This window comes from Micromys minutus, assembly GCF_963924665.1.
Source record: "Micromys minutus genome assembly, chromosome: 10".
Taxonomy (NCBI): domain Eukaryota; kingdom Metazoa; phylum Chordata; class Mammalia; order Rodentia; family Muridae; genus Micromys; species Micromys minutus.
In genome coordinates, this window is record NC_137979.1 from 48,218,626 (window position 1) to 48,231,239 (window position 12,614).

At 42.1% G+C, this 12,614-nt stretch overlaps 1 protein-coding gene across 1 annotated transcript in view; it reads left to right on the forward strand.

Annotated features, from left to right (window-relative positions):
- DHX8 (DEAH-box helicase 8) overlaps positions 1–12,614 on the forward strand; it is a gene marked incomplete at its 5' end in the record, with an annotated part of 32,856 nt that continues 20,242 nt past the window's right edge. Inside the window, 9 exons of the mRNA XM_080923057.1 lie at positions 1–148; positions 5,338–5,423; positions 6,112–6,184; positions 6,552–6,637; positions 8,324–8,433; positions 8,676–9,059; positions 9,963–10,107; positions 10,200–10,403; positions 11,001–11,088. Coding sequence (XP_080779183.1) covers positions 1–148; positions 5,338–5,423; positions 6,112–6,184; positions 6,552–6,637; positions 8,324–8,433; positions 8,676–9,059; positions 9,963–10,107; positions 10,200–10,403; positions 11,001–11,088 — 1,324 coding nt within the window. The remainder of the gene's footprint in view (positions 149–5,337; positions 5,424–6,111; positions 6,185–6,551; positions 6,638–8,323; positions 8,434–8,675; positions 9,060–9,962; positions 10,108–10,199; positions 10,404–11,000; positions 11,089–12,614) is intronic.

The following is a 12,614-nucleotide window of genomic DNA, read 5'->3' on the forward strand; positions in this document are numbered from 1 at the left end:
ATGGCTGTGGCCGTGGCCACCACCGGGGTCCTGATGGGCTCGGAGCTTGGCCCCGCGGAAGAGCTCGCTAAACTCGAGTACTTGTCTTTAGTGTCGAAGGTTTGCACGGAGCTGGACAATCACTTGGGCATCAACGACAAGGATCTGGGTGAGCTGAAAGAAGGTCCCTATGGCCTTTGAGTTTGGAGTCGAGGGGGGCAGGAGAAAAGCGGTTGATGGGCTGTGTGTGTGTGTGTGTGTGTGTGTGTGTGTGTCATTGTGACTTGGGCTCCGGGAATCTGTGGCGGTGGCCTCTGCTTGAGAGATCTTCAGACCGAGCTGTTAGAAACCATTTCTGTGAACTGCCAATGAAGTCTGGGGGAGCCATGTCTGCTTGCTATTTGATTTTCAGTTCTAGGTGGTTAAATAGCTTTAACAATAGCAGCAGCAGCAGCCCCCACGAGGATGATGGTGGTAATTACGGCTAATAATTTTTAGACGCTCACGAGATATGTGGGTAGCTCCTCATCTACATTATCTTGTTTGATCTTCGCTACAGTGAGGCAGTAGTCAGCATCTACTTTGAGCTTGTGCTTTCAACCATGTCCTTGATTGGTCACATATTCTTATCTCACACACACTAGTCATTAGATGTTTTGGGGCAAACTATGACTAGGGAACCCAGATGATAATATATACATAGCCTTATGAAAATGATAAACCGTGTATATGAATTAGGAACACACAGGGAGCAATGCCATTTGATAGGTACAGGGTTTCTTCATTTGTTACAGGAGAAAATGATAATAGATGGAGGAAGATTTAGAGATGGGTGGTAGGAAGATGGGTGAAAGAGTGTCACCCGTTTTTTTGTTTTTAGTCGAGTATTTTTCCTTTATCTTTCCTTTATGTGTATGGTTGTTTATCTTGCATGTGTGTCCACGCATCATGTGGGTTCCTGGGGCCTGCAGAGGCCAGAAAAGGGTTTCAGATCCCCTAGGACTGAAGTAACAGACAGTTGTGTACTGACATGTGGGTACTGGAACTAGAACCTTGAGTTCTCTGGAAGAGCAGCCAGTGCTTAACTTTTGAGCCATTTCTCCAGCCCCAAGCATTTTATGTGCATGAATGTTTGGTCTGCATGTATGTCTGTGTATCATCTGCATGCCTAATGCCCACAGAAAGTTTTGGATGCTTTGAAACTGGAGTTACAAGTTGTTGAGAGTTGCTGTGTGTGTTCTAATAATTCGACCCAGGTCTTTTAAATTGCTGAGCCATCTCTAGCCTCCCTCCTCCTGTCTGTCTGTGTATGTACATATCTATCTATCTTTCTTTCTGTCTGTCTATCTATCTATCTATCTATCTATCTATCTATCTATCTATCTATCATCTCACTGTATATCTCTTGCTGATCTGGAACTCAAAACTTAGAACCAAGCTGGCTGGCCTTGAACTCAGATGTTCTCTGGCCTCAAATTCACAGATATCCTCTGACATCTGCCTCCAAAGTGCTGGAATTAAGGTGCTGGACAGAAAATCATGCAGACTGGTTTTTAAAATGAACATGTGAAGTTATCAAATGGAGAACTCAAGGGAAAGGAAATGTTTCAAGAGAGGTCAGGGGGAGTTGGGAATGGTACAGTTTTTGCATGAGATCGTGGGGTACCAAAATAAATAATAAACCACCATAACAACAACAATAATAACAAAACTTCTGATAACAGGAAGCTCAAAGGGGCCACAGAAGTCAGATTTGGGATTTCAAATGAGCTGTTTCCTTACCCATGAAATAGAGTGTTATTTCTTTTTGCTGGGTTGGCAGATGGCACCTAGGATGTCCCCCAGCTAGTATGTTTCAGGTCATGCTTTCTCCCAGTCAAGGTGTGCCTATTTTTACAGGTTGATCATCCCTAATCTGAAATTTGCACCACTTTGATCTGGTACCAACATGAACCTGTCAGTGTGAATGTGCTGCTGCTGCTGCTAGCTTTGAGATTAGCTCTTTGAGCATCTACTAAGTATCACTTATTTTCTCTCTACCTTTCTCAAAAGGATTTGGTTAAAGTCTATGCTGCCTGGGTTCCAGCCCTGCTTCATCAATTATTGTTTAGGGTGCTATTTCAAACAGCAGGACACATAGTGATTCTTGTAAAAACCTTGGAAATAACAATGCTTGAGACAAGTAAGCTTCAAAATGTATCAACTATGGGCATTGTTGTTAAATTGTTAATTATTTGTAAGCTGTGTCCATGTAGTTGGGTGGTATTTGGCTTTTTCTGAATGTCATCAAAAGTTAGCAGCAACCATGCAGGCACCTATAATCTCAGGACTTAGGATGTGGAGGCTGGATGATGAGTAATTCCAGAGTTATATACATAGACAATCTTGAGGATAGCTTGGTCATGTCTGTGAATCAGGGGTATGACGCCATCTCAAGAAAAACAGAAAAATTAAGTACAATAAAAGCATTCTGTTACTATGTACAATAAATATAAATATATACCAGTACATTTTCAAAGATTTATTTTTAGCTATGTATATGTGTGCTTAATTGTATGAGTATTTGCACACGTGTTGAACACCCCCCACCCCGGAGCTATAGTTAACAAGTAGCTGTGAGGCTGGAGAGTGAAATAAGGTCTTCTGCAAGCAGAGGATGTGCTCTTAACTGTTGAGCCAGCTCTTCAGCCCCCATGCTGTTTTTTGTTTGTTTTGTTTTTTAATTAAAAAGTTTTACTGCCTTGAGATATGGCTCATTAAAGAGCACTCAATGCTTTTGCAGAAGACCTGAGTTCAGTTCCCAGCATTCACATCAGGTTGACTCACAACCACCTACAGCTGCAGTCCCAGGGAATTTGATGCCTTCTGGCCTTCACGGGTATCTGAATGTCTGAATGCTTGTGTGCATATTTACTATCTGAGGTTCCATTTTATTGCTGTTAAGAGACACCATAACCAAAGTAACTCTTACAAAAAAAAAAAAAAAAAAAAAAAGAAAAGAAAAGTGTTTAACTGGGGGCTTGCTTTTAGTTTTAGAGGTTAAGTCTGTTATAATGGCAGAGTGTGTGGTAGCAGGTAGGCAGACATGGTGCTGAGATGTAGCTGAGAGCTCACATCCTGATCCACAAGCATGTATGCTCATACCCAGACACACACCTAGACATACACCCAGACACAATACAGACACACACACACATAATACACACACTCACACACAGAGCTTAGCATGGACTTTTGAAATTTTTCATCTCCTACTGACATACCTTCTCTAGCATACTCCCAACAAGGTTACACACCTTCCAATCCTTCCCAAACAGTTCCACTAACTGGGAGTCAGGCGTTCAAACATATGAGCCTATGGGGCCATTCTCATTCAAACCACCACATTACTTAGCTTGAAGATTGTATCATCTAGTAATAGCTAGCTGATTTTTTTTTGTAAAGGTTGGGTCTGACCTTCCAGAAACTGTAGAATGTGTTCTCTTTGTGTGTATGTGTATGTGTGTGCATGCATGCTGTGTCTGTGTGTATGCATGGGCTTGTATTTTCATATGTTGTCTCCTTAGAGACTGTGGCAGTCTGCATAGTTCCTAGCTTTATGATAAGAGGATATGTACATCTGGGACAAGTGTAAACACATTTTAGAGCTTGGTTTTGAAGTAATATCTTTTTTTTTTCATTTATAAAATCCACCAGAACATAGATGAATAATCTCTCAGCCATTTACATTTTTTGAGGGCTTTTTTCTTCAGCCCACCAGTCCACTTCCACTCCCAAGAATGTTTTTTCTTTTCTTTCCTTCTTTTGCTTTGGGGGTGGGGTGGGAGGAGCAGGGTCCCACAATATTGCCCTGGCTTACCTGGAACTTACAGTCTAGAGTAGACCAGGTTGGACTCAGACACAAAGCTCAGTCTGCCTCCCTCCTGAATTCTGGGATTAGATTAAAGGTTTGTAGGACTATGCCTAGCTGTTTATTATTTTTGTACATGTGTGTGTGCGTGTTTTCCCTGCGTTTATGTTTGGGTACCACTTTGTGCAGTTCCTGTAGAAGCCAGTAGAAGGCGTTGGATCCCTTAACTTAAGTTAGAGACAATTGTGAGCCTTCATTTAGATGCTGGGAATTGAACCCAGGTTCTCTGGAAGAGCAGTCAGTGCTTTTAACTGCTGAGCTGTCTGTCTCTCCAGCCCTGTTTTTCTTTTTTTAATTTATTATCTTTATTTTGATGTCTAAGCTGTGTCCCTGGTGGAATCCTTCATTCTGGAACACAGGAACCTCTCCTGGGTAGCCTGGTACTAAAAAGGCATGCTTTTCCTGTTTCTTCTTCTTTTATTATAATTATTATTAATATTTTGTATATATTAATTAGTGCTGGAGAGTGAGATGGTGGCAGTTATTCTTTAACCAGTTTTCCCTAAATAAACACACAGAGACCTTTGAATATTTCAAAGCTTAGGTCTTACCAGGCAGAGTCTCAACTAGTTAGTTCATCTAAGCACCTTGGCTAGATGTACCTTCAAGGCCGGTAATCATGACCATCGTCTCCTCTCTTCTGGAGAAAGGTTCCTTTTTTTTCTTCCCTGCTTCTTTTTACCTCATTTCAGCTACTGTCCTGGAATCAATGCCTGCTTTCCCTGGTACTCTGGGCTCTCTCTGTTTCTCTGCCTTGCAAACCTAAATTAAAAGGGATGGCTTTTATCTCTCTCTCCCAACAGCTGCCAGGAATTTAAGCTAGTCTGTCCTATGTTTGGTTTCAAACACTAGTAAAATGTTTTGAGCTTTAAAGACTAAATAAAAAATAGATTTTCTTAGGGCTAGAGTGGCAGTTCAGCAGTTAAGAGCAGGGGCTACTCTTCCAAAGGGCCTGGGTTAAGATTCCTGGTACCCATGCCCATGTGGTGGCTCTCAGCCTTCGGTACCTCCAGTCACGGAGGTGACTCTTATAGCTTCTTTGGGCACCAGGCATGAATATAGACCATAGGCATAGCTGCAGGAAAACACCCATACAGGGCTAGAGAGATGACTCAGTGGTTAAGAACACTGACTGCTCTTCCAGAGGTCTTGAGTTCAATTCCCAGCAACCACATGGTGGCTCACAACCATCTGGAATAGGATTTGATGTCCACTTCTGGTGTGTCTGAAGACAGCTACAGTGTACTCATAGAAATGAAATAAATAAATCCTTAAAAAATAATTTTTAAAATTTCTTCCTTTGCTTCAACTAAGTAAAGTTGTTGGCTTTTTTTCTTTTAGACAATTGGATAACCTAAATAGTTTTTAATATACTTAAAACAAATTTTGGATGGAATCCCCATTTATAATTTCTTCTCCTTATTTTTTATTTATTTATTTTTTTACAGCTGAATTTGTCATCAGTCTTGCTGAGAAAAATACTACTTTTGATACTTTTAAGGCTTCTCTGGTCAAAAATGGTGCAGAATTCACAGTATGTATTTCTGAAGACTCTTTGTTTTTTTCTTTTGGTTTTGCTACTGAATTTAAAATTTGATAGTAGTCAAGTAGGAAGGAGCAGTTTGTGCATCTCAAATAAACATGCCATCAGATGTGTAAAGCTGGGTTGCTGGTTAAGGAGCCAGCTTTCCTCCATGCATTCCTAGGAGACTGCCACAGGATTTCCATCATTAAGTCTCTGAGGATATTGGCATTCTTGTTCTGTGAATCAGGATGTCAAGAACCATAATAGTCTAGTTTTGGAGGCAGTTTTAAAAGATGGGAAGTAAAATGATCTCTGGGCATTGTCCAAGGTTCCCAACCTTCTAACGCTGCAACCCTTTAATACGGTTCCTCATGTTGTGACAACCCCCAACCATACAATTGTATTTTGTTGTTACCTTATAACTATAATTTTCTACTGTTATGACTTATAATGTAAATATCTGTGTTTTTTGATGGTCTTAGGTGACCCCTAAAAGGGTTGTGACCCACAGGTTGAGAATTGTTGATCTAAGTTAGCTTTATGCTGTCCCAGGCTGACCTCCTGTGCTTTCTTGCCCTAGTCACCTATGTGGAATGCATAAGCACACTTCCTAAGCACATCCCCTGCCTTTCCTGTTGTAATATTGAACCAGATCCAGAGGCTGACATGCTTTGTCTTATGCTTCTTTTCTTCAAAGGATTCTCTTATCAGCAACCTGCTGCGTCTCATACAAACCATGCGGCCTCCAGCAAAGCCTTCAACTAGTAAAGGTAAGTAGGGCTTCCAGCTGAGCTGAGCCTCCAGAAGGGTCTGGGTGGTGACATCCCTGTAAATTGCACTTTGCTCTCAGCTGTTGCTAAGCAAGAGAATGCTCTAGTCAGATTCTGAGACATTCAAATGAGGACTGATATGCTCCCTCCCCTCCTTCATGGGCACACGGCTTGTTGAGGCTTTCACAGTCAATGGATTTAGACAATCGAGCTCAACTGTTTCTAGTAATTATGTGATATATGTAGTAAAATGCTATTTGTTTTCCATTTGATACAAATCTAATGTTGAAGTTATTTTACTCACCAGTAATAACATTAAATATGTCTCTCTCTTTTTTAACCCTTTCCTGTTCCTTAATGAAATCAGATCCAGTTGTTAAACCCAAAACTGAAAAAGAAAAGCTGAAGGAACTCTTCCCTGTGCTTTGCCAGCCAGACAACCCTTCAGTTCGGGTACGGATGCTGTTTGGGGAATGTTTGCCCTAAGTGTCTGTTCCTTTTCTTCTTTTCCTTCGAGAGTATCTGGATTTTAACTTTGTGCCTGTTGTGTGGTGTTTTCCCAAGCAAGAGTATAAAAGGGTCCAGCGAATGACAGTCAGAGGCCATGAGCTTGGATGAGCTTGGGCACACGGGGAAGAGAGGTGAGGGATAGCCAATAGCTATGGAGTGACTTAGGCTCTGACAGAGATGCCCAGTGTACAAAATTAGAAAGTTTTCTAATTTGTACTTTTAAAAAGGGTAATTTTGATATGTTTTTATTTTTAAAAGATTTTATTTTAGGATAGCTGTGTTGGTGAATTTGTTTAATTCTGGCATTTGGGAGGCAGAGGCAGGAGGATCTCTGTGAGTCCAAGGCCAGCCTGGTTTATATATCGAGTTCTAGGACAGCCAGGGCTACATAGAAACAAAAACATAGAAAGAATTGAGTACCTGAGTACCTGTTAATTCCAAAGGTTGGATGAGAAAGCCCACCAACCCAAATCATGATCAAATTAATTAAAGCAAGCAGTTAATTAAAGTAAGCTTTTTTATTTGTGTATTTTTTATTTTTTATCTGCCTCTTCCTAAGATAGGGCTCAAGAAGTCAGCATTGGGCATGGGGAAAACAGAGTGTTTATAGCTCAGAGGGTAGGGGATTCTAAATGGGGGATTTGGCAGGCAAATAGCTGGGGTTACAAAAGCAGAATGTGACAAGGTGTCATAACAACAGGTGGTTACAATAACCTTTTGAAACAAAGTTAGGGTTGTAAGGTGGTCATAACAACTTTCTGGAACAAGATATGATTGCCATACCTGGAGTATTTGTAGTTAAGATTGTCAGTGGGACATAGCTCAATCCCTGAGAAGCAGAAATTTAATTATAAACAGGAATGAACGTAGTTTGCCTTTATTATAAGATGGCTTTCAAGCCCAAGATGGAAGCAGGCTGGTTCATCATACTTGCTGTGTAACAGTAAAGAGAGCAGATAAGATTTTCTGCCTTTTTGCAGATTATATGCTATTTTTGGATGGAGAGTAGGAAATTAGTATGTCAGTAGCCTGCCTAGTGGAAGAGAGATGGACAGTAAACAAATGGGTACCAGCATACCCTGGTATTTATAGGGGGTTGGTTCCAGAACCCCCAAGTACTAAGATCTGATAAGTTCTTCAGACAAGATGAGTATAATATTTGCATATAGCACAAATGCATCCTTTCACAAACTTTACATCATCTCTAGATTACCCAATAGAGTGTAAGTGCTATGTAAGTAGCTGCTAGGCCGTATTGCTTAGGGAGTCAAGGAAACCTGTAAACATGCAATTATCTGAATCTAGGATATAGACCTTGTCAACACAGATGGCCAATAGTCTGTGTCACAGTGGATAACAGTAAAAACTATGGAATGTAATTTAACAAAAAAGGGAATGCAGAAAGAATGCTGCCTTTTTTTTTTTTTTTTTTTTTAAGTTTTTATATCTAGGGCTAGAGTGATGGCTTAGTGGGTAAAGGTGCTTGTGCGCATGCCTGAAAACCTGAGTTTGGTCCCCAAGACCCACATCTTGTTGGAAGGAGGGAACTGACTTCTGAAGGCTAGTGATGTGAAGGTGGGCAGATTTTTTTTCTCCTTCTCATTTTTTTGCTGCCCTCTGACCCTATAGACCATGTTGGATGAGGAAGACGTGAAAGTCGCTGTGGATGTCTTGAAAGAGCTGGAAGCTTTAATGCCCAGTGCAGCAGGCCAAGAGAAACAAAGAGATACTGAGCACAGGTCTGTCCTTACATCCTGTTTATTCCCATGTGTATACTATAACGGTTGAGTTTTGTGGACCAGTTAAACTGTGAAGTGTGTGGACTCTGAACTGGCTGTGCACTGGGTTGGCCTGTGTGGGTGTGGTCCAGTTCAGAAGATAAAGGGTCCTAGTTTGTACAAAGTAACACTGGGTGCTTGGGGATGTAGAGGTGAAATTGGATTGATTTATTTTTTCAAACAGGTCCTTGTTGATTTATTAGGGACAGGACAAAGAAGAAGAAGAGGAGTCGGAGCCGAGATCGTGACCGGGACCGGGACCGGGACCGTGACAAGGAACGAGAACGAGATCGAGACAGAAATAGAGATAGAGACCATAAGCGGAGACACCGATCACGTTCTCGGTCACACTCTAGGACCCGGGAGAGGACTAAGGGGAAGTCTAGATACAGGTCTAGGAGCAGAAGTCAGAGTCCCTTCAAAGATCGGAAAGACCGGGAAAAGTATGGAGAGAGGAATCTGGACAGATGGCGGGATAAGCATGTGGACCGCCCTCCCCCTGAAGAGCCTGCCATTGGAGATATTTACAATGGCAAAGTGACCAGCATCATGCAGTTTGGTTGCTTTGTACAGCTGGAAGGCCTAAGGTAACGATTGATAATCTTTCACATCAGTGATGGTAACCTGCTTTACTGCTGAAGTAGGGGTGTGTGTTCGTTCATAGTCTAAGAAGCTCCAATTACACTTTAGTCAAGTCAGGTATGCCAGGGTTATTTTTAATAGGAAGTTAGAGTTTTTGTTGATTTCTTTTAATTTTTTATTTTTGAGGTGAAGTCTGTTTTCCCTGGCTGTCCTAGAATTCTCTGTGTAGACCAGGCTGGCCCCCAACTCATGGAGATCCACCTGTGTCTGCCTCCCAATTGCTGAGATTAAAGGTGTGTGTTGTAATGTCTATCCATTTTGTTGATTTTTTTTCAAGGACTTTGAGTATACAAGGCAAGTTCCCTGACACATTCTTAGTCTTAGATTGTTTTTTGATTTTGAAATGTCCCAGAGCCATTAATCCTTCCTCTGCCCGCAGGAGACCTGCCCTTTGCTGACTGTGACAGTTGAGAATTGATCTCTCCCTTCCTTCTCAGTCCGTATCTTTTTAGGAGGGTGGTGATGCTAACACTATTTTATTATTTGGCCAACTTCCTAGTGCTCTTTTAAGAGCGTAAACCCTTTCCTCCCCCTCCTCTTCCTCCTTCTCCTTCCTTATTTGTTTGTGTTATGTTCATATGTTCATGTTCATGTGTGGCACTTTAGCAGCTGGGCCATCTTATCTTTTTGAAACAAAGACTCGCCATTGTAGGCATTGTATGTAACCTCAGGCTTCCTGTGTATCCTAGGCTGGACTGGAATTCATGATCTTCTTGCCTTGCCTCCTGTGGCTAAGATTTCAGGCCTATGAGGACTGCATTGTTCAGGTCCAGCAGGAGTAGAAATCAGTTAGGCAAAGTTATGTTGAGGCTTATTTCAGAAATGTTTCTTTCATCACTTTCTCTCAGGAAGCGGTGGGAAGGCCTGGTGCACATTTCTGAGCTCCGACGGGAAGGTCGAGTGGCCAATGTGGCTGATGTTGTTAGCAAAGGCCAGAGGGTTAAGGTGAAAGTTCTGTCCTTCACTGGGACCAAGACCAGCCTGAGCATGAAGGTGGGTGGTATGTCCAGTCTGTTTCCGTAGCTGACAGCTCAGGGTGTGTCAGAAGACAGCAAGTGAGCGATTACCTTGTTATTGTGCTTTAGGATGTGGATCAAGAAACAGGAGAAGACTTAAACCCAAATAGACGCAGAAATCTGGTTGGGGAGACGAGCGAAGAGACATCAATGCGGAACCCAGACAGACCCACTCACCTCTCCCTCGTCAGTGCTCCTGAAGTAGAGGATGACTCACTGGAGCGCAAGCGGCTCACCCGCATCTCCGACCCAGAGAAGTGGGAGATCAAACAGGTTGGGGTCGCAGTCATCCAGCATGTAGCATGGTGGTTAGGAGAGTGGGCCCTAGACATGGCAGCCGGTGGCGGCTTCTGTCCACTTACTGGTTGTGTGAGCCAAGTTATCCCACTCAGTGTGCATCAGCGCCCTTCCCTGTCCACCAGGGCCAGAGGTGGCGGTGTGGGATTAACAGTGAGCAGAGTTGAACCTTAGTGGTAACTGTGATTGTTTAGACTGATAATGTATCAAGCACTGGGTAGCACTGGGCTGCAGAGACTTGTTCCATGGTTCCTGCCCTTGAAGGACTCAGCACCAGGGGCAGAGACAGGGCTGAACAAGTAACTGTAGGGCTGCATGAAAAAGTGCCAGCTGCTGTGGTGGTAAGGGAAGGCACCAGTAACCTCCTGAGGACAATACCTCTGAGCCCATGCCTTCAGCACCCTGTTGTGCTGGTCCCTTGGGATTAGACATGTGCCTCACTCTTACTCCAATGTGCTGGGCTGCGGGAGAAGACTTCTGGTGTGACATCTCTGGAATTAACACTGAGAAAAAAAGTTTTAATTGTAGCTACAGGTCTTAGTTACAGTGTTGCCTCCTTGTGCCCCTCACTAGATGATTGCTGCCAATGTGCTTTCCAAAGAAGAGTTTCCAGACTTTGATGAGGAGACAGGCATTCTCCCTAAGGTGGATGATGAAGAAGGTAGTCTGCCACTTGGGTTAGCTGGGGGAGGGTTTGGGAGGGTGATTGGCAAGTTGCCCTGCTAGAGTGGGCCATTTGTGGTTTACCTAGTGAATATTCACCATTTATTACCTGGCTCACTCCTTGTCTCTGGATAGAAGGATGTCTTTAGACAGATCAGTTCCCTGTGGGACTCATTTTCCTTTTTTCAGATTTAGTACTATTTTTAAAAATATTTTTTTAAAGATTTATATTTTTAGTTATATGTATGTATGTATATAGCTTATATATGTAGCCCTGGCTTGATATGTAGACCAAGCTGGCCTTGAATTCACAAAAATCCACCTGCTTCTACCACCTAAGCACTGAGATTAAAGGTGCATACAACCATGTCCCGCTATATTGATCTATCTACCTACCTACCTACCTACCTATCTATCTACCTATCTATCTGTCTAAATCTATCATTTATTTTGGGGTGTGCATGTGTGCATGCATGTGTGTGTTTTACCTGTATGTGTAAATGCACTATGTGTGTGCAGTGCTTCAGGAGGACAACAGATGAAATCAAATTCCCTGGAACAGGAGTGTTGTGAGCTGCCATGTAGGTGCTGGAAATTGAACTTTTATATATGTTTCTGTGTAAGAGAAGCAAGTGCTCTTAACCACCGAGCCACTATTCAGCCCCTTAATGTTTATCTAGGCTGACACTTAGAGTTACATTTCATTCGTTTCATTGCCTTGGAGAATTTGCATATAAATGTGTTATTTATCTTTTTTTTTTTTTTTTTTTTTGCACAGGAGTTCATTTTGTAGTCTAGGCTAGACTTTATGTCTCTCTTTTTTTTTTAATTTCAATGATTTATTTTTATTTCATGTGATGTGAATTGGTTGTTTGTATGAGGGTGTCAGATCCTTTTGGCGTTACAGACAGTTGTGAACCACCATGTGGGTACTAGGGATTGAACCCAGGTCCTCTAAAGACCAGCCAGTGCTCTTAACTGTTGAGCCATCTCTCCAGCCCTAGACTTGATGCTCCCTTCTCAGCCTCCGGAGTGCTGGGATTACATGCATGAGCTCTATACACAATTTTACTTTAGATGCATATGTATTTAGTTTCTGGGCGTGTGTGTGTGTGTGTGTGTGTGTGTGTGTGTGTGTGTGTGTGTTATTACTATTGTTATTATTTGTGGGTTTTTTTTTTTTTTTTTTTTTTTTTTTTTTTTTTGAGACATACATATCATGTAGCCCAGGCTGGCCTATAATTTACTATGTGGCCAAGAATGATCTTGAACTACTGATCCTCCTGCTTCCACCTTCCAGGTGCTAGGGATTATACTCATGTGCCGCTTCTGGCTCTTAATCTTTTTATACGGTTTTCTGTGTGGTGCTAGGGATTGAGCATATATATTAGTTTGTATCTATTAGCAGGTGCTGTCACTGAGCTGCAGCCCTCTTCATCTTTATGAATAAGATTATTATGAGGTTCCTAAGCTTGCTTGTTACTACATGTATGGAAGACCTTTTATTTTTCAACACGTAGAAAT